Source organism: Bos javanicus, chromosome 4 (genome assembly GCF_032452875.1).
Source record: "Bos javanicus breed banteng chromosome 4, ARS-OSU_banteng_1.0, whole genome shotgun sequence".
Classification (NCBI taxonomy): Eukaryota; Metazoa; Chordata; class Mammalia; order Artiodactyla; family Bovidae; genus Bos; species Bos javanicus.
In genome coordinates, this window is record NC_083871.1 from 5927484 (window position 1) to 5946524 (window position 19041).

The 19041-nt window shown below is 50.6% G+C and overlaps 1 protein-coding gene and 1 non-coding gene across 10 annotated transcripts in view; one reads left to right on the plus strand and one right to left on the minus strand.

Moving 5' to 3' along the window:
- The window catches only part of GRB10 (growth factor receptor bound protein 10), a 221075-nt gene that overhangs the window by 175293 nt on the left and 26741 nt on the right, over positions 1 to 19041 (plus strand). For 8 of the 9 annotated variants that reach the window (XM_061413316.1, XM_061413318.1, XM_061413317.1 and 5 more), the window contains 5 exons: positions 5096 to 5252; positions 12424 to 12539; positions 13618 to 13686; positions 16008 to 16145; positions 17914 to 18024. In XM_061413316.1, coding sequence (XP_061269300.1) covers positions 5096 to 5252; positions 12424 to 12539; positions 13618 to 13686; positions 16008 to 16145; positions 17914 to 18024 — 591 coding nt within the window. Of the gene's footprint in view, positions 1 to 4102; positions 4329 to 5095; positions 5253 to 12423; positions 12540 to 13617; positions 13687 to 16007; positions 16146 to 17913; positions 18025 to 19041 lie in introns of those variants that run through there. The other variant, XM_061413320.1, reaches the window with a different exon arrangement.
- On the minus strand, positions 18579 to 18651 carry TRNAT-UGU (transfer RNA threonine (anticodon UGU)). The gene has a single exon. It is a non-coding gene; the product is annotated as a tRNA-Thr (tRNA).

Consider the following 19041-nt stretch of genomic DNA (forward strand, 5'->3'; position numbering starts at 1 on the left):
GGATTGCAGGATCACATGGCAGCTCTTCTCCTTAGCTGTTTTTAGGAACGTCCATTCTGTTCTCCACAGCGGCCGTGCCAGCTCACAGACCCGCCCACAGCACAGCAGGGCTCTCTTCTCTCCACGTCCTCTCCTTTGTTAGTTGTCTTAGACTTTCTGACCCATGTGAGGTGCTCCCTCACTGTGGTTTTGATTCACATCTCTGTAATCAGTAGCGGTGCTGAGCATCTTCTAGTGTGGCCTCCCCTTCAATATTGATCTTCCCGCCTGGATGCCCCCTGGTGGCCCTTGGATACAGCCTGGCTTCTCCCTAAGGGTTTACCCACAGGATTTACAGCAGGCTTCAGGAGTTAATGAGAAGCCCAGCGTACATCCTCACTTTGAAAATGTATTTAAGCAGGAACCAGAGAGCTTTTAAACTGAGAAGAAAGTTGGATGATAAAGAACTGAGACAAGCGCTCAGCTCAGACCCAGCAGGCTCTCTGGGTCCTGTGCCGAGGACAGGCTATGTCCTCGGCTCAGCCACAGCACTGAGAGACCACCGACCCCCCCAGGGATGCCCGGCACCTCGGCCGACCCTGGGACAAAGCGCTGAGAGGCCTCCGTTTGCTGTTTTCAGGGGTTGGTCTCTGCCAGTGTCAAGAGTCTGCAGGATTTGGACAAGACTCCGACCTGCAAGGCCCTAGCAGGAAATGTCTGGTCCCTGAAGCAGAAATAAGGGTGGCAGGAGGGAGGTGCCCACTGTCTGTCTGCCTGTTGAGGGCCATGGACGTGATGTATCTTCAACCCCAGCTCTTCTTAAACTCCTTCCTGCAAGTTTGCACAGATCCAAGCTCTTGCTCCCCTCTCTGTACAGTGGATGCAGCAAAGGTGTCAGCAGAGCTGCAGGAAAGATGGAACCTCTGTTACCACATCAAGGCTTTTAGAACGGGCTGCAGCACCAAGCCAGTCAGAGGACTGCATATGGTAGAACCTTCCTCCCCTATTAACCCTGAGATGGAGGAGTCTCAAGCTGTTGACGTAATTATCCCTCCCTAATATTATTTTTTTAATTCAAAGTTTATTTATTTTTATCATTTATACAGCAAGAAAGCAATGCAGTCCAGGAATTTATTACAAATTTCAGAATCAGAATTCTGCCAAACAGATGGCATACGTTCTCATATTTTCTAAGTATATAAGGAGGTGTTATGTTGAACATGATTTGCTCTTTTTTTAGTTTTTTGGTATTTAAAAAATTGTTCTACTTTAGATAGTTTATGTACTAGGATATAGTTGATTTACGGTGTTGTGTTCGTTGCAAGTGTACAACACAGGGATTCAGTTAATACACATACATAGATCTATTCTAGGCTTCCCTGGTGGCTTAGGTGGTAAAGAATCTGCCTGCAATGTGGGAGACCTGGGTTTGATCCCTGGGTTGAAAAGATCTCCTGGAGAAGGAAATGGCAACCCACTCCAGTATTCTTTATTCTTGCCTGGAGAATTCCATGGACAGAGGAGCCTGGCGGGCTACAGTCCATGGGGTCACAGGGAGTCAAACATGACTGAGCAACTAACACTTTCATTTTCATATCTAGTCTTTTCTCAGATTCTTTTCCCATATAGGTTATTCTGTAATAAATGGTAGTTTTGTCTTTAAAAGCAATTAGCTACTTAATTTCCTTTGCAGTGCAAAAACGGAAAATTCAACAGTTGGCTTTTCCGAGTGAATTGTTCCCACTGAATCTCAGCGATCATGAGGTCTGCTGTCTTAATTGCAAACCGGAGTCGGTCATGGCTGTCTGGGTCTAGTCCGCCACCCCTCACCTGTGTCTCAGGCCTTCAGCGAGCTCTTGCCTTGTCCCCAGCTTTCAGGGCATCTGAGGGCACCCCGGGGGTGGGCAAAGGAGGCCAGGAGCTTTTCGGAAGAGGCTCCCATTAGCCCCAGCCAGGCTGACCCCGTGAGGCTGCTGCCAGATCCCCTCTTTACAGGCACAGAGAGGCCGGGTCCAGCCAAGTCCCCATGGCTAGTTGCTGATGAGGCCAGATTGCAGTGGGTCTGATTCTCCCCAGAACCCCTGCCTCAACCAGGAGGGTCATGAATGATGCTTCCTCTTCCATCACTGGGGTCACAGAGCCAGGGAGTGACCGGGCCAGACTGGCGCTGCTGGTCTGTGCTCCAAGTCCTGTCCCCCCCACCACCTTGCAGGACCCAGATCCGTGTGTTCCCCAAACAGGTTTACCCTGAAGCCCTGTGTGCCCTCGGGGTCAATCTCATCCTGGCTGAACTGTGAGTTAGTGGAGCGGAGGCTTTGGCAGGCTGACAAAGAAGAAGCTCCTGCATCCCGCCCTCGCAGGACCATGAGCATCTCACTTGGGAGCTTAGCCTGCTCCCCAGCATCCCTCAGCCCAGGCCTGCTGCACCAAAGGCTGAGATGGAAGACCCGCTCTTGTTTCCAGAATGAGCCCAGCCCTGCCCAGTTGCTGACTGCAGGGGTGGTGGGCACAGGGCAAGACGCCCCTTCTGGAGCTGCTGGCTTTAGAGGCTGGCAGTTCCAACAGCACCTTCCTTTGTGTATCTGTGTTGGTTACACTCTCCTCCCGAGCTTGTCAGGCTCCCTGGGTGAGACTGTGAGTGTGTTTGGTGGCTTCCTTGGCTTTCTGCCTTGGGGCCTGTTTAATCTGGTCAGCAGGCCCTGGTGACTTTGGAGCAATAACTGCATGGCGCAGTGTCAGGGGCGGAGCTGACAGTACGGGATCTGAGGTCCTGTCCTGGCAGCCTGTGACCCTCATGTCTGTCTGTGTCACAGGCTGCAGCCCGCCTGCCCCACCCCCAGCAGGTCCCTAGCTCTGGGGATCTGAAAGCTGGGGACGTGGCCACATGACAAAGCACATCTTAGATTTTAATACTAGGTCTATATTTAGACCTCTGGGAGCATGGTCTTGGAGCAAAGGGAAGTGAAGAAAGAGTTTAAAGGAAAGTGCAGTAGGACTGAAAAGAAGATTTAAAAGCTGCTGCTATAGCTGATTTGGGCAGGAAAAGACTTGGAGAGAGACAGGAAACACACTTCAGCCTAATTTAAATTTCCTAGGGAAGATATTATTCGTTGTAATCACAGATACGTTCACTTAGAAACTTAGGAAAGAAGGAGAATTAGGAACATGCTGATTTGGGTATTTGTATGTATGCACTGCTGTGGAAGATTTATATATTTATGATTTACATATTTATGATTATACATGTACTTATATTTAGCATATATATCAGTTGTATGAATTCTTTTTCTAGGTTTGTTTTTCTTTTGTATTAATGTATTTGTTCTTACAAAGTTTTTACCTATACACCAGAGACATGTTTTCTTTGTTAAAATTCCATTTTGTTTTCATAAACTCAGTCATGTTATCTGTATTTGAATATTTAATTGGTTTTGGAGAAGTAGAACTGTCGTTCAGTGAAACGTCAATTCCAGAAAAGACGTGGAGTGGGTTTCGTTTAAGATGAATGTGAGTTATAAGCAGGCTCCTGGGTCCTGATCCGCCCCCAGGTTGGAGGGCTGGTGGAGAGGTGGTGGGAATAGTGACCCTGCCCCACTGACAGCTCAGTCCCCGGGGTGGTCCTGCCTGCCCTCTGGCTCTGAGACTCTAAGTCTGCTGTGGACAGTCCTCAGGGGAACACACCCTCCCTGTGGACTTCATCTCAGCAACTCACCGTATCCTGCGAGACTCCTCGCAGTGGAGAGAAATGTTCCAAGTCTGCATTTAATCAAAACTCGAGAAAAAGGACTTGGAGCGGGGACAGAGGACGTGGAGCCAGCTCCTCAGGACCAGCTGACACTGGGGCCACAGAAAGCTCCAGCTCCAGACTTGCAAGTGATAGCATGCCTTGCCGGGCTCAAGGTTGCTGAGAGATTTGGCAGCCAGGCCTGAGTTCAGAGAACACACATGCTCGGGCCAAGCATCCTGCCTGGGCGTCAGGACCGTGGGGAGGAGTGAGCGGGCGTTTTGCTGGAGCACTGGTCTGAGCCTTGTGTTGTTGTCCTGTTGTCATCGCCTCCAGCTCGGGCAGGAGCACCGAGTAGGGGAGCGATTGCATCAGGCCCAGGTAGGGCCCTGATTGGTCTGCCCCGCGTGGCTTGAGGACTGAGCCGAAGGCAGCCTTGTAGCAGCTGCCCTGCCGCCCAGAGACAGCCTGCCCACCGGGCCTCTTGTCGGTGGGTCAGCGCCCGGAGTGGGGGTCCTGCCTGCCAGGGACGGTGGGAGAGGCTGGGGACATACTCCCCTTCAAGACACAGTCTCGATTTAAAATGCCCTCTTGTTCCTCTGACTGCTTTTTCCATGCTGTGGAGGTAAGATTTTACTGAGCGTCTCGTGTTTCCTCTCAGTGCTACACCCCTATTGATTTTGCAGCTGGGGCAGAGAAAATGTTTGATCCTCTGGATTTCTGCTTGGCCATCCCCCTGTCTGGGAGCTGCTCAAAGGTCATGGCTTTGAACAGTGCTGGGAAAACGAAGCTGGCTTGGAATTTTGTAGGGGGAGGGGCCGAAGAGTTTGAGGACTGCCCTTTTCAGTCGTTTGAATTTCGGCGTGTTCATATTCCTTTTCTCATCTTCTTCCTGAGCTACAGTGAGCATGAGGCGGGTAGGGAATGACAGGAGGAGGCAGTGGGTGCTGCCTGCTGCACTGGGGACCCTTGAAAGGGAGAACAGCTGGAGTCACCCAGAGTGAGGAATTCCTGCGGGGCATCTGTTGCTTTCACAGTCAGTTCAGCTGTAAACTGTCCAACCCCAAGACCACCAGCAGCACTTAAAAGGAAATCTGTGACTTCCCGAGACAGATCATGGAAAAGCAGCTCGTACACTGGTTTGGCCATACGTCCCCGAGGTCTCCTGGGTGTTTTCAGAGCCTGTGTTGGAATCCTGTGTGCCCTGTGCATCCGCAGGGGGATGAGAGGGGAGTGTTGATGGGTGCAGCCTGTGGTCACCTGCTGCTTGGGAAACCAGTAATACATGTTGGAGCGCTGTCATCTATAATTTTCCCGTTGTGTGCTGTATCGGTGTTTCTTTCTGAAGACCCGAAGTTGTTCATCTGCAAGTGTCACCTTCTTGTGTTGCAGGATGTTAAAGTCTTCAGTGAAGACGGGACAAGCAAAGTGGTGGAGATTCTGGCAGACATGACAGCCAGGGACCTGTGCCAGCTGCTGGTTTACAGAAGTCACTGTGTGGACGACAACAGCTGGGCGCTGGTGGAGCACCACCCACACCTGGGATTAGGTGGGGAGCAGGTCTGGGTTGGGGCAGCTCTGGGTGGGGGGCAGCTCCAGGTGGGGGAGCAGCTCCAGGAGAGGGGCAGCTCCAGGAGGGGGCACCTCTAGGGGGGGGCAGCTCCAGGAGGGGCAGCAGCTCTGAGTGGGGAGCCAGTCTGGGCAGGGGCAGCTCCAGGAGGGGGAGCATGTCTGGGTAGGGAACAGGTCTGGGTGGGGGCAGTTCTGGGCAGGGGCAGCTCCGGGTAGGGAACAGGTCTGGGTGGGGGCAGCTCCGGGGGGGAGCAGCAGTGGGTACTCAGGGTGCTGTCAGGTGAAGGCCAGCACCAGCAGCTGCCAGACTGTCACTGCAGTGTCCCTGCCAGTGGGGCAGGTGGCTTCCGTGTTCCTGCTTCTTCTCTTCTTCTAAACTCTCCCCTTCCTCACTCGCGGCCCTCTCCCCTCGGGTACTTCCAGAATCTCGCTCTTGGATGTTTGGAGCAGTAATTCTCAAGGCATCAGACACAGTAGGAAGCAGGGTCCCTCTGGTTCAGCAGGAGGACTGGCTGTGAGAGGCCCAGGGCTTGCTGCACACCTGTGCTCTGGGGAGTCAGCCAGAGGTGCCCTGGAAGATTCTGGCATCGCTTTGCAGAGCCGTTCCCTCACCAGACAGGGTCAGGGAACCGTGGTGACAGCCTGCAGGAAGGCACAGGGAGGCCCCCAGGAGTCAAGGGGGCAGTGTCATCTAAGTTTGAGTTTCCCAGTGTCTGTGGGTATTTGAGAGAGCAAGAGATTATTTTGAAATGTGTACTGTTTACAGAACTTACTAAAATTTGGGGTTTGTTTGTTTGGTGGCTTATTTCAGGCAAAGAAGCTTTTCAAACTTTCATTTAATTTTTTGCTGGATACTGTATGGTGCTTCTAAAATCATTGGCAAGTATTTAAAACCAGAATTTTCTGTATGTAAGTCAGCTGTATTTTCTTTCCATGTCTTGAAGGAGAGAAAAACTGCACAGCTTGCAAACTTCTTCCCATAGTTGAAAGTCTTTCTTATAACCTTTTAGAACAATTAATAAATTGAAATTAAACCTAGGTCTGGAATATTCCTTTCACTAACTGGCATTTGTGCAACTCATGTTATATGATCTAAGCCTACGTAATACAAGGTACATTTGAGTTGGCATCGCTTGAGGTCACGTGTTCTGGCTCCCCTGTGCTGTCAGACAGATGGTGTGTGGTTTAAAGTAAGCACTAAGAACTTCTGACTTCGTTCCTGTCGCTACGGATGTGCAGTGCACTTGTGTGTCATCTGAGGCTTTTTCCTTTGTCCCCAGCAACCTTCTACCGGGTACATTCAGCGGTGCTCAGCAGAGCAACTGACGGGAAGCTCCGGTGGGAGACATCAGTGAGTGGGCCCTAGTGATCTGATAGGGCCACCCAAGGCATCTGCTGACACACAAGCAATTTGGAAACTAGATAGTGTCGGAGCCCTAGATAGTGTCAGAACCCTAGTTTGTATGTGCGCACACGTGCACACACATGTACATATGGACATCTATACATATGCATATACACACGTGCATATATATCCATATACATGTGTACAGACATGCATAGAGAATTAATTTTAAAGATGTATCTGCATCAGATCAGATCAGATCAGTCGCTTAGTCGTGTCCGACTCTTTGCGACCCCATGAATCACAGCACGCCAGGCCTCCCTGCCCATCACCAACTCCCGGAGTTCACTGAGACTCACGTCCATCGAGTCAGTGATGCCACCCAGCCATCTCATCCTCTGTTGTCCCCTTCTCCTCCTGCCCCCAATCCCTCCCAGCATCAGAGTCTTTTCCAATGAGTCAACTCTTTGCATGAGGTGGCCAAAGAACTGGAGTTTCAGCTTTAGCATCATTCCTTCCAAAGAAATCCAGGGCTGATCTTCAGAATACACTGGTTGGATCTCTTTGCAGTCCAAGGGACTCTCAAGAGTCTTCTCCAACACCACAGTTCAAAAGCATCAGTTCTTCGGTGCTCAGCCTTCTTCACAGTCCAACTCTCACATCCATACATGACCACAGGAAAAACCATAGCCTTGACTAGACGGACCTTTGTTGGCAAAGTAATGTCTCTGCTTTTGAATATGCTATCTAGGTTGGTCATAACTTTCCTTCCAAGGAGTAAGTGTCTTTTAATTTCATGGCTGCAGTCACCATCTGTATCTGCATAATTAGATCCAAAAAAAATGAATATCGTTGAAAGACTATTCAAGAGTCTAGCCGCTTTTAATTGACAAGGAACTATGAAAGCATTTTCAGCAGACATTCTAATACGTGACTGTCACTGTACACAGAGAATACATGCAGTGGACGCAGATACAAGAACATTGTCACACACAAGGACTGCTTGAGAAATTTTTATTCAAGTATTTCTTTTCGTAGAACCTGGTTTCTGTAACATCATATGGTAGAGACATGATGTATGTTAAAACTTGGGACATGATTCATCACATGAAGAAAATTTATTCTGAGGGAATAAGAAATGAAATGCACATACACAGTAGTCTCAGGGATGTGATACTCATAAGTTTCATTCTTTATTCTTTGTCTGATTCACAGATGGATTGACATACTCCCCTTTAGGGAACAACAGTTCATTATAACCAAGTAAAAAGGGGGAACAAAGAAGGAGAGGAGCAAGTAAAATCATAAAAATGACAAAGAATATTTGGATCCTGTTTGACAAAAAGAAGTCAGTGAGCTGAATTACAGACACAACAAGTCCCCTCAGAAGGTTCCTTCTCACTTTCTCCCACTGGCTCCTTTTTCGTGAGCAGTGAGCAGGCCTATGGTCCTAATGCCTAGGTTCTGTAGATGGTTCTGCAGGCTTAGACACACCAAGTCCGGCAGCATCAGGGGAAACCTCCCACTGTCCGCAAAGAGCTTATCCATTCCCATCCCTGTGTCTGCCCTGCCTGTTCTTCTCTGTGTGATCGAAGCCTATCGTTTTCTTTCTGATCTGTTGTTCTTTAGGTGAAAGTCCTATTCTTTCCATTTATCCACCAGTGTTTAATGGTCAGACGCCCGGTAGTGGGAAGAGGAAGGTCCGGCAGCCTGTTTCAAGCTTTCCACGGGGCAGGATTGCGGGAACACCTTTCAGAGCAGCCTGGGTGTTTCGGCATAACTCCCCTTGCATGGGGTGTTCTCTCCTGGTGTTCCCAGGACCCCCAGCGCATGCATCTGCCGCCTCTCCCCCAACCATTCTCAGGGCAGAGCCTCCAGCCCCATCTCCCCGGTCACTGACTCTCCCTGCAAAAGGTCACACTCTTGTCAAGTGTGTGTTGGGAATGCTCTTGGAACCTGCATATGTACAAGGCTGGTGGCTCAGGCCAAAGGGAGATGATGCGTGCAGATCCCTCAGGCAAGTGGTGGAGTCAATGTGTAGCCTCAGAATTTGAGGATTTCCAACCACAATTACTGTTCCAGTCTTTGCAGCTAAGCTATGATAACCTTAACAGCACTAAGCTTCTTCACGTTCAGAAACGAGTGATGATTTAGGAGATGTGGGACAGTTACTTCCTTTCCATTAGTCAGAGACCATGCATATGTGCGAGGTCTCCAGCCTCTGAGGGTACCCTCAGCACAGCATCGTGCTCACAGAGGCACAGGGACAGGGCAGCTGCCGGCATGAGTGGGCAGCATCTCTGGCTGGTGGGGCCCTCCCCACCCTCCCCCTGACCTGGACTTGTTGCCACAGCCAGGTATGACGCCCCTCCGGTGCTGCTGTCGGCTCCTACAGTGCTGGTCCTGTGGCACTTTGGCTTAAAAGCTGGGGCAGAGCCCTGAGTGGTCAGTGGTCTTAGGTGACTGTGTCCCCTGTTTCCTGATTTGGGTTTGTTCCTGGTCAAATGAGAAGGGTACAGCAGCCGCCCTTTGGAGGGCCCAGCGCATCCAGACCCCGACATCTGCACATGCAGACAGCGGTCGTGGGAGAAGCAGCTGCCCACCCTCGGCCTGGTGCTCACAGGTGCCTTTGCAGGCTGATCCTCGTCTCTATCTCTGTGTCTGTTACATCTCACGGCACCAAATGACACCCTTTCCCCACTAAAGGATACACCTAGTAGGAAGCTGCTTGTTGGGCAGATCTAGGCAGCAGGATGTCTTCTGGGGGGATGTTTTGCTTCTCACAGTTCCGCATAGCCAGGCAACGCCCCGGGCAACTGTTCAGTGCTCTGATCTGTGCCATGTGGGCTGTGCTGGTACTGAGGGGCTGCGGGGGTCAGCAAAGGGGGATGCTGACACCTCCTAGTGCTGTGGGCTCGGCACTGGGTCTGCCAGCCCCACCCCACCCGCTGGGGCTGTCCGGGTTTCTGCAGAGGAGTCCTGTGTCCACTGCATGGCCACATAAGTAAAATAGGCTTTTTTTTTTTTTTAATTGAAGTTTAGTTGATTTACAGTATTGTATTAATTTGTGCTGTACAGCAAAGTGACTCACTTCTACACACACATATATATTTTTTTGTATTGTTTTCCATTCTGGTTTGTCGCAGGCCTGTGGTGTATGGTAGGACCTTGTTCACCCATCCTGCATGTCACAGTTTGCATCTGCTAATTCCAACCTCCCAGTCCTTCCCTCCCCCAGTCCCTCCCCCTGGCAACCACAGGTCTGCTCTCTGTGTCTGGGAGTCTGTCTCTGTTTGGTAGACTTGTGCATTTGTGTCATATTTTAGACTCCATGTAGAAGTGACAGCGTATGGTGTCTGTCCTTCTATTCCTGACTTACTCCCCTCGATATGGCAGTCTCGGGTCCATCCGTGCTTCTGCAAGGGGCATTACTTCATTTTACGGCTGAGTGGTCTTCCACTGAATATGTGCGCCACATCTTCTTTGTCCATCCTCTGTCCGTGGACAGGTAGGTTGTTTCTGTGTCTGGGCCGGGTGGAGTCAGCAGAGTGACCCTGGGCAGAGAAGCATCTGCTGCTGGGACCCTTGACAGTCTGCTTATGCTGTTGCAGTGGCTCTCCCAGGGCCGCTGGGCCGGGAGGAGAGGAGCCCGCCTGGGACGTGGCGTCTGGGTGCCCCACGCAGCTGGCAGCTCCTATCCGGAGGACCAGGTCATTGCTGCCTGCTCTTTTATTTTTCCTTATTCTACCTGTTATGTGTGTGTGTTAGTCACTCAGTCATGTCCAACTCTTTGCAACCCCGTGGACTCCTCTGTCCATGGAATTCTCCAGGCAAGAATACTAGAGTGAGTTGCCATTTCCTTCTCCATATTTTATCTGGTGAATAAACCTTAATTCTATAAACCAACCATCAATAGGCTATTGGGTTGTAGTTGTTTTCCCCCCATAACTACAGAAATATTTTTCTCTGAATTAAAATATTCAGGAAAGTCATGAGTTTGTTTTAAATGGAAGACATGTGCTAATTCCTATTTTGTTGGTGGTGGTGGCTATTTTTATTTTATTCTATTTGTTGACCCCTGTCTTGGTGGCAGATGGAGCTGTTTTAAGCGTACTCCGGCTGCCCCTGGTTCTTCTCTTCTGTCCTGGGGAGACCGCAGGCAGTGCGTGTGGTTCCTGAATTGCTGGCCAGTTCCCCTCACATCTGGGGCCTGTCGTTGGGTCACTGGCAGTGCCTGGTCTGGCCCATACTGAGGTGCCCGAGCTTTCTGTCCATCAGGGGGAGGAAATTCAGGCTTTGAGTATGTCTCTACCAGGGAATCCTGCCCTGATATCACACCAAGACTGAGTGTGCTCTGCATGCCATCATAGCCGGCTCAGACCAGTGCCCTGGTGACCATGTCCTTCATGGACAGGAATTCTCCCACGTTCTGAGATGCCTTTGACTCGGAATGCTGTCACCCTCCACTTCATCCTTCCTTGAAGATGAGACTTTCTGGGGCTTCCCGGCTGGCAATGTAAAAGGAGGTGAGGGCTGGGAAAGGCTGACACGGCCCTTTTGGGTCAATTTCATAGTAGCTACTTCTCTACCATTTTGGCCTCGGTTCACACTCGAAGCTGCCCTGGGTTCCCTCTGGTTATTTATCGCAGTAGCGAATGAGGTTGGTTCCCCGCCACCCCGTCAGCAGGCTGCGTGTGGACACGTGGTGGGTGCCAGCCGTAGAGCAGAGTGGTTTCTTGTGCTCCCCATGGAACCAGAGTGTTCAGGCTATGAGGGAGAGCCTACCCCAGGTTGGAGGCACGGCCAAGTCCTGTGCTGAGGAGTGTGTGTGTGCATGCTTGCACAAGGGCTGTGCAGTGTACGTGTCCTTCCCAACAACCCGGTCCAGCTGTGAGAGTGGCTCCAGGATGCGTGTGGTTAGCGTGGGCTCTGGCGCTCAGCCAGGTACGGGGACAGGTTGCCTGCTGGTCGCTTCCCTGCCCCGTGTTCACCCCGGGCGGCTGAGTTTCATACAATCAAAGCCATACCCTGCCTGCTTCCCTCTATCCTCCCACCTGTGCATCCTCCATGCTCAGAGCTCCCCCGCTCTGTCTTTGGGTGTTTTCCCAGTTGTTAGACTCCCTGTTCTTTTCAAGAGTTGACATTTCTTAATTTAAAGGCAAAACCATTTACAAAGAGTCCTTTTTAAAGACAGTTTTTATTTGGCTGTGCTGGGTCTTAGTTGTGGAACATGGGTCTTAGTTGCCCCACACGTGTGGGATCTTAGTTCTCTGACCAGGGATCGAACCCACGTCCCCTGCATTGTAAAGTCTCAACCTCTGGACCACTAGGGAAATCCTATGGAGAGTCTTTATTGACTCTCTCCTTAAGCTTTGTTGATGCCAAATTGAAAAGAAGTATGCAAAAGCAAAGACTGACCTGAGTTCCTCATACTCTGAGTCCTAAGACCTCTTAGCGCTTGATAACGATGCTGGGAGGGATTGGGGGCAGGAGGAGAAGGGGACGACAGAGGATGAGATGGCTGGATGGCATCACCAACTCAATGGACGTGAGTTTGAGTGAACTCCGGGAGATGGTGATGGACAGGGAGGCCTGGCGTGCTGTGATTCATGGCGTCGCAAAGAGTGGGACATGACTGAGCGACTGAACTGAACGCATTAAAGTGAGATTTCAATTTAGTTTAGCTCTCAATCTCATCTTCGCCAGGATGCTTAAAGAATGGAAAAGTCGGGTTTTGTATTTGTTTGCAAGGCTGCCTGGAAGGTTCTGCCTGTCTCATCTCCGACAATACTTTCTCCTGCAGAGCGCTGCTTGGAAGACCATGAGCTGGTAGTCCAGGTGGAGAGCACCATGGCAAGTGAAAGTAAATTTTTATTCAGGAAGAATTATGCAAAATATGAGTTTTTCAAAAATCCCATGGTGAGTTTTATCCCTTTGGATTTGGGGTTTGGAACTCTGGAAATATTGCAAGTATAAACTACTTGAGTTTCATTGTAGCTGATCACAAAATAACTGACTGAGATGTACTGGGAGGCAGATGGTTTGAGAATCAGTGTTGCTAGTTAAACCAGCAATACTGGCTCAACACTGTCTCTCTGATACGTAATTGCATGCCTTTGTTCTGACCAAAGTAACCATCTCCTTTTCCCAAAAGTAACAGTGGGTGAGGAGGTCAGTCTCTAAATGGAGAGAGAGAGCTGGGGTGGGCTTCCTCAGTTACTTTGGAAGTTCTTAGTTCAACTGGAGCAACTTGGTCAAATACTTAATAAAATAAAAACTCATTACTCTCAGCAAGTAGCATATATTGTTTTGGGATTATTTGGGGAAGAAGCAGTAGAGACATCAACATCCAGGTATATTGAGCTAGTTTCTTGGAGTTTTCTATTTTGGGGAGCTGGGGCCCTTGCCTTGTGGGATGTCAGGATGGGGAACCTCATACCTGCCATGGCGTGAGCCCCAATCCTGAGTCACAGCAGCGGTAGCTGGGGGGAGAAGTCCCAATGCCTACTTCTGGTCCTGATAATGTAGCTGCTTTTTTATTGAAAAGAAGAGATTTGCTAACTGCTTTTGGATAATGCACCAGAAAAGGCTTCTTCACATCCCTGTGCTCTTCACATCCCCATGCTCTTCACATGCCCATGCTGTTCACATGCCCATGCTCTTCACATCCCCATGCTCATGTCCTGGTGTCAAGAGTTCTTTGTCTTGTGCACCCGCCTGTGTCTTTGAGTTAGGGAGCGGGGTAGTCCTCTGCCCGGGTGCACTGTGAGGCATGGGCCAGAGAGGGCATCACAGACTTCAAACTTGATCCTGCATTTAACAGAAGATGCAGGCTTTTTGAAGTCCATGTTTCCACTGTGTGATAAATTAAAAGGACCATCATTTAAATACAGATTGTCCGTAATCGTGCCTATAGGGATGTTTTTAGTACTGGCATATCTGTATGTTTTCCCCACTTGGAAGCTAACCTTTATCATCTTTTTTTTCCACATCCTAGAATTTCTTCCCAGAACAGATGGTTACGTGGTGCCAGCAGTCCAACGGCAGTCACACCCAGCTTCTGCAGGTACTGGGCAGGAAGAGGCTTCTGCTGGGGTTTTTGCACAGGTGCTCTCGGGCTGTCCCAGGGGCCTGGTAGAAACTTGGATCAGTTGAGCTCACCCTCACAAATATGAGCCTTGGCTCCTGTTGGAACTTAGAGTATCCAGGAATAAACGTTTACTTGGGAAAGCTGTGTATAGCCAGGCACCCAGATGGCGCTACTGGTAAAGAACCCACCTGCCAATGCCGGAGACATAAGAGACTCAGGTTCGATCCCTGGTTGGGGAAGATCCCCTAGAGGAGGGCCGGGCAACCCACTCCAGTATTCTTGCTGGACAATCCCATGGGCAGAGGAGCCTGGCAGGCTACAGTCCACGAGGTCGCAGAGCTGGGCACAACTGAAGTGACTTAGCACGCACACAGCCAGGCTCCCTCAAAACAAGCACTTAGAAACAGGATAAACTGACAGAGGCCATCAGAGCAGGAGAGTGGGGTAGAGAAGCTGTAGCTCCCATGTTCCCTGCGAGTACCACCCCCTCATCTCCAAGCACAAGGCCCTGGAAATCGCTACAGAAGGATTGGGTCCGTCCATAGTAAAAACTGATCCATGCATGCATACTAAGTCGCTCAGTCCTGTCCAGCTGTTTGCGACCCCATGGACTGTAGCCCACTAGGCTCCTCTGTTCATGAGATTCTCCAGGCAGAATACTGGAGTGGGTTGCCATGCCCTCCTCCAGGGGATCTTCCTGACCCAGGGATCGAACTTGCATCTCTTAAGTCTCCTGCTTTGGCAGTTGTGTTCTTTATCACTAGCACCACTTGGGAAGCCCCCAAAACTGATTGCTGTTGCTGTTGCTGTTGCTGCGTCGCTTCAGTCGTGTCCGACTCTGTGCGACCCCATGGACTGCAGCCCACCAGGCTTCTCCGTCCATGGGATTCTCCAGGCAAGAACACTGGAGTGGGTTGCCATTTCCTTCTCCAGTGCATGAAAGTGAAAAGTGAAAGTGAAGTTGCTCAGTCATGTCTGACTCTTAGCGACCCCATGGACTGCAGCCTACCAGGCTTCTCCATCCATGGGATTTTCCGGGCAAGAGTACTGGAGTGAGGTGCAATTGCCTTCTCCCCAAAACTGATTAGGTTGCTCTAAAAAGTTACTTCTTATACTCTAAAAAAACCAACATACCTATCTTCATTGTCTCCTCACTTCCTAAAGTCTGTTCCAAGTTAAACCTGGCCTTTCCCTCCCCCACCGATGGAGGGGGCCACCAGCTACCTCTCCACACTTACTGCTGACTCATGCTCTTCTAGGAGGTCAGAATATTCCTCTGCACCCCTAAAAACGTATCTCTTAATAGCGTGTTAAGTGAGAGAATAAACAATTCACTAACGCAACCAGCACTCTCTAGGTGGCACCAAATATAAGAGAAAGTACTAGAATGTAGTTCCTATAGAATTCTTCCCTGAGTCCTCCCTTTCCTGCTTTATTTCTTCTGCCTCTGGAAGCTGAGAGCCTCCGTGTTCTGTCCTGGGCCCTCCCACCAGAGCATCTGTCTGCTCTGGGCTAGAGTTGTCAATACTTAGTTATCCTGGTTTATGCACAATGAGGGGCAAATGATTTCCTGCATCTTAGTTGCCTGATTTGAGATGACTTGGTGCTTGGTGAGCGGGTACAGTGATCTCTGGAGACCCCAGAAGCACTGCCTGGAGGCCCTAGGACCTGCTCAGCTGGCCTGTCCCACCTGCAGGAGGAGAAATGTCTGTCTCAGTCAGTGGAGGGGACCCACAAGGGTCACCCCAGACCTGGCTCCTGCCCTCTTTACCAAAGAAAGAGGTGCTGCCAGTGGGTGCAGTTAATGGGGACAGTGGGCTGTCACCAGGGTGTTTGTTTCAGGAGACGGACAGACACAGGATACACAGCTTTCACCAGGGGACATGTGGTCAAAGTGACGGCCAGATGGTTTCTCCCAGCCCACGTGCTCCTGATCAGTGCTTCTGGCACTTCTGTTGCCCCAGCTCTGGGGATCAGACTGGGATTTTTAAGGAAAAATAGAATAAAGGGCAGGATGCTTAAATATATGGTCTTATTAGGAGATTTATGACTTCTGTTTTTCAGTGTTAAAAAGATCTATTTGCTCGTGTGTTTAAACACGAATTATATTTTAGGCACCACCAATTTAGATGGGAATTTTAAGACTTTTGAAAGGAAAAATATTTGAAAGCACTCAGTTTAACACAAAAAGAGTATTTTGGCAATTCATAAAATGTTCCAGTGTCAATGATGCTCATAGTATGTCCTCATAATTTCACGTCAGTATTATCTGACTTTTAAAATTTGCTCTTCAACAGAATTTTTTAAACTCCAGTAGTTGTCCTGAGATTCAAGGGTTTTTGCACGTGAAGGAGCTGGGAAGGAAATCGTGGAAGAAGCTGTATGTGTGTTTGCGGAGATCCGGCCTCTATTGCTCCACAAAGGGAGCTTCGAAGGTGAGTTTTAAAGGCACAACTGCCAGTCACACCAGGCTGGGAGGGTTCCGAGTAAAGATGTGCACCGTGGCTTCCTCTCAGCTTGTGACTTATTAAGCTGAGTGTGTAGCAGCTAAACTCAGAGTTCCTGGGGACCTGGGGGCTGTGTGTCCCCACCCCTGCCACCAAGTGGGCCAGCCTGGGCTCCCTCTGTGGGCTGGCAGCAGGGCTTCATGGCTGCCCGAGTCCCTTGGAAGATGCTGACTTAGTGTCTGTAATTTGGAAGTTGGTGTCTAGGATCACCGTAAGGATATTCAATAGATGATTGTCACCCTGATGCCAATCTAATATATGTTATTGAAGATATTTTATGGAATAAATTTCAATTTGTGTGTATCCCCAGTGGGAAGAGGAGGTGAGGGATTGAAAATGGCTGCAGGCTTCTGAAGAGAGTTGGGGTGTTGTGGGCTGGCCTTCCTGGGGTCTCTTTTGGTGTCTTTGCATTTCTGACCTATTTTCCTGTAACATCTGAAGACACCTACCATAGGAGCACACCCAGCTGACCTTGGCCGTGCTTATACCATTCAAGAGCTGCAGTCTCTTCTGTTTCTGCAGGAGAGAGAGGGGAGGAGCTGGGGACGCCAAGGGAGGGTGCTGGCCCAGCATCAGGCTCTGGGAAGTCAGGAGACAAGGGGCGTGGCCACCAGAGAGGAGGGCGTGGCCACCAGGGAAAGGGGGCGTGAGCTGGAGGGAGGGGGCGTGACCTGGAGGGAAGGGGCATGGCCACCAGAGAGGAGGGCGTGGCCACCAGGGAAAGGGGGCGTGAGCTGGAGGGAATGGGCGTGGCCACCAGGGAAAGGGGGTGTGAGCTGGAGGGAGGGGCGTGGCCACCAGGGAAAGGGTGTGAGCTGGAGGGAAGGGGCGTGGCCACCAGGGAAAGGGCGTGAGCTGGAGGGAAGGGGCATGGCCACCAGGGAAAGGGGGCGTGAGCTGGAGGGAACGGGCATGGCCACCAGAGAGGAGCGGCGTGGCCATCAGGGAAAGGGGGTGTGAGCTAGAGGGAACCGGCATGGGCACCAGGGTAAGGGGGCATGAACTGGAGGGAAGGAGCATGGCCACCAGAGAGGAGGGCGTGGCCACCAGGGAAAGGGGGCGTGAGCTGGAGGGAGGGGCGTGGCCACCAGGGAACGGGGGCGGGAGCTGGATGGAAGGGGCGTGGCTGCACTCCATTCCTCTGAGGCTGCAGGTTTTCCTTGGTCACAGGGAGGTCCACTTCCTCATTTCCCAGCTCTGATGTGTGGCTTATGCGTCCTCCTCATTGCTGCTGAGGCCCAGGTCAGTTGTCGCCTAGAGGAGGAAATAGATGCAGGATGGACTGTTAAGGCACAGGATGGGACATTTTGTGAGCAGTTGGCCACTGATTACTCAGCATAACAAAGGTGGTGGGGGTCTTACATTTGAGTGTATGCTCCTAACCTTGACCATGGTTTGCAAATGTCCTGGTTTCCACTTTGAATATTGCCTTATAAGGTGGAATATCAGATACATTGTATCCATCTGTCTGAATATTGGGAGGTGGGGTTTTTAGCACCACCCAGCATCCCAATTGGCTGGGGGATATGGTTTTAACTTGGCACTTATGTGACACCATGGTTATAACCTGTAGACTGTCAAAGGGGAGAGGTGTTGAGAGCACGCGTAGACTGCCCTCTGCTGACAAGTACAGGAAACACTTGCTCTTGGCTGTACTGAGAAGTTCCCTCCTATAAACCTGACCACTTCTCTGCAGGAGCCCAGACACCTGCAGCTGCTGGCCGACCTGGAGGACAGCAACATCTTCTCCCTGATTGCTGGCAGGAAGCAGTACAGTGCCCCCACAGACTATGGCTTCTGCATAAAGGTACTGCCCACCCCGAGACGGTGAACTTTGAAATTAAACCAGCGACCTCCTTTCTTGGTTGTTGCTTTTTAAAAATAACAGTTTCACATTGGATTTATGCACTGGTATAAAAATATTCCATGTGTGCTTTCAATGTGTCAGTCCTTGAGTAGCACAGATGCTCAGGGAAAAGCAGAAGCCCTGATGCACAATGTCCCATGGCTTAGAGGCGATGGGCCCCATGGTTTAGGGAGCCCCCCAGCCTGTCACCTGAGTGGCCTCCAGGGTGCTGAGTAAGCTGATGCCTTCTGTGTGGGCTTCCAGTAACCAGGACATTAGACTAGCGATAGTGATAGTGAAGTCGCTCAGTCGTGTCCGACTCTTTGCAACCCCATGGACAGTAGCCAACCAATCTCTGTCCATGGGATTTTCCAGGCAAGAATACTGGAGTGGGTTGCCATTTCCTTCTCCAGGGGATCTTCCCAACCCAGGGATCGAACCCGGATCTCCCGCATTGTAGGCAGACGCTTTACCATCTGAGCCACCAGGGAAGGCCCAACAGAGGAGCAAGTGAGAGGCCCCAGCGGGGATCGAACTCACGACCCCTGGTTTACAAGACCAGTGCTCTAACCACTGAGCTATGGAGACTAGGGGTGACCACAACTCTGCTTCTCACTGTGCAGGTGTGTGAGGGCACATCCTCACACACACACGTATGTGAACAAGCACATGCGCACATGTAGACATATGTGTGCATGGTTATGTGCACACACACACAGACGTTCCTACTCAGTGAGGTTGTGTTGTCAGTCACCATAATAGTAGATATTTACTGAATTACCCACTGTGCACGAGACATTCTGCTGAGGTTTCTACCTCCATCTTCCTGGGTCTTCCCAGGTGCTCACAGTGTGGGAACTGCCCAGCCCCGCTGCCCACATCAGGTTGCCAGTGAGTGAGCCCATAGTCCCCCAGCTGGGCTGTCTTCTAAGCTGGAGGAGGAGACAGGGCACAGGGAGCCTATTCCATCCAAAAATA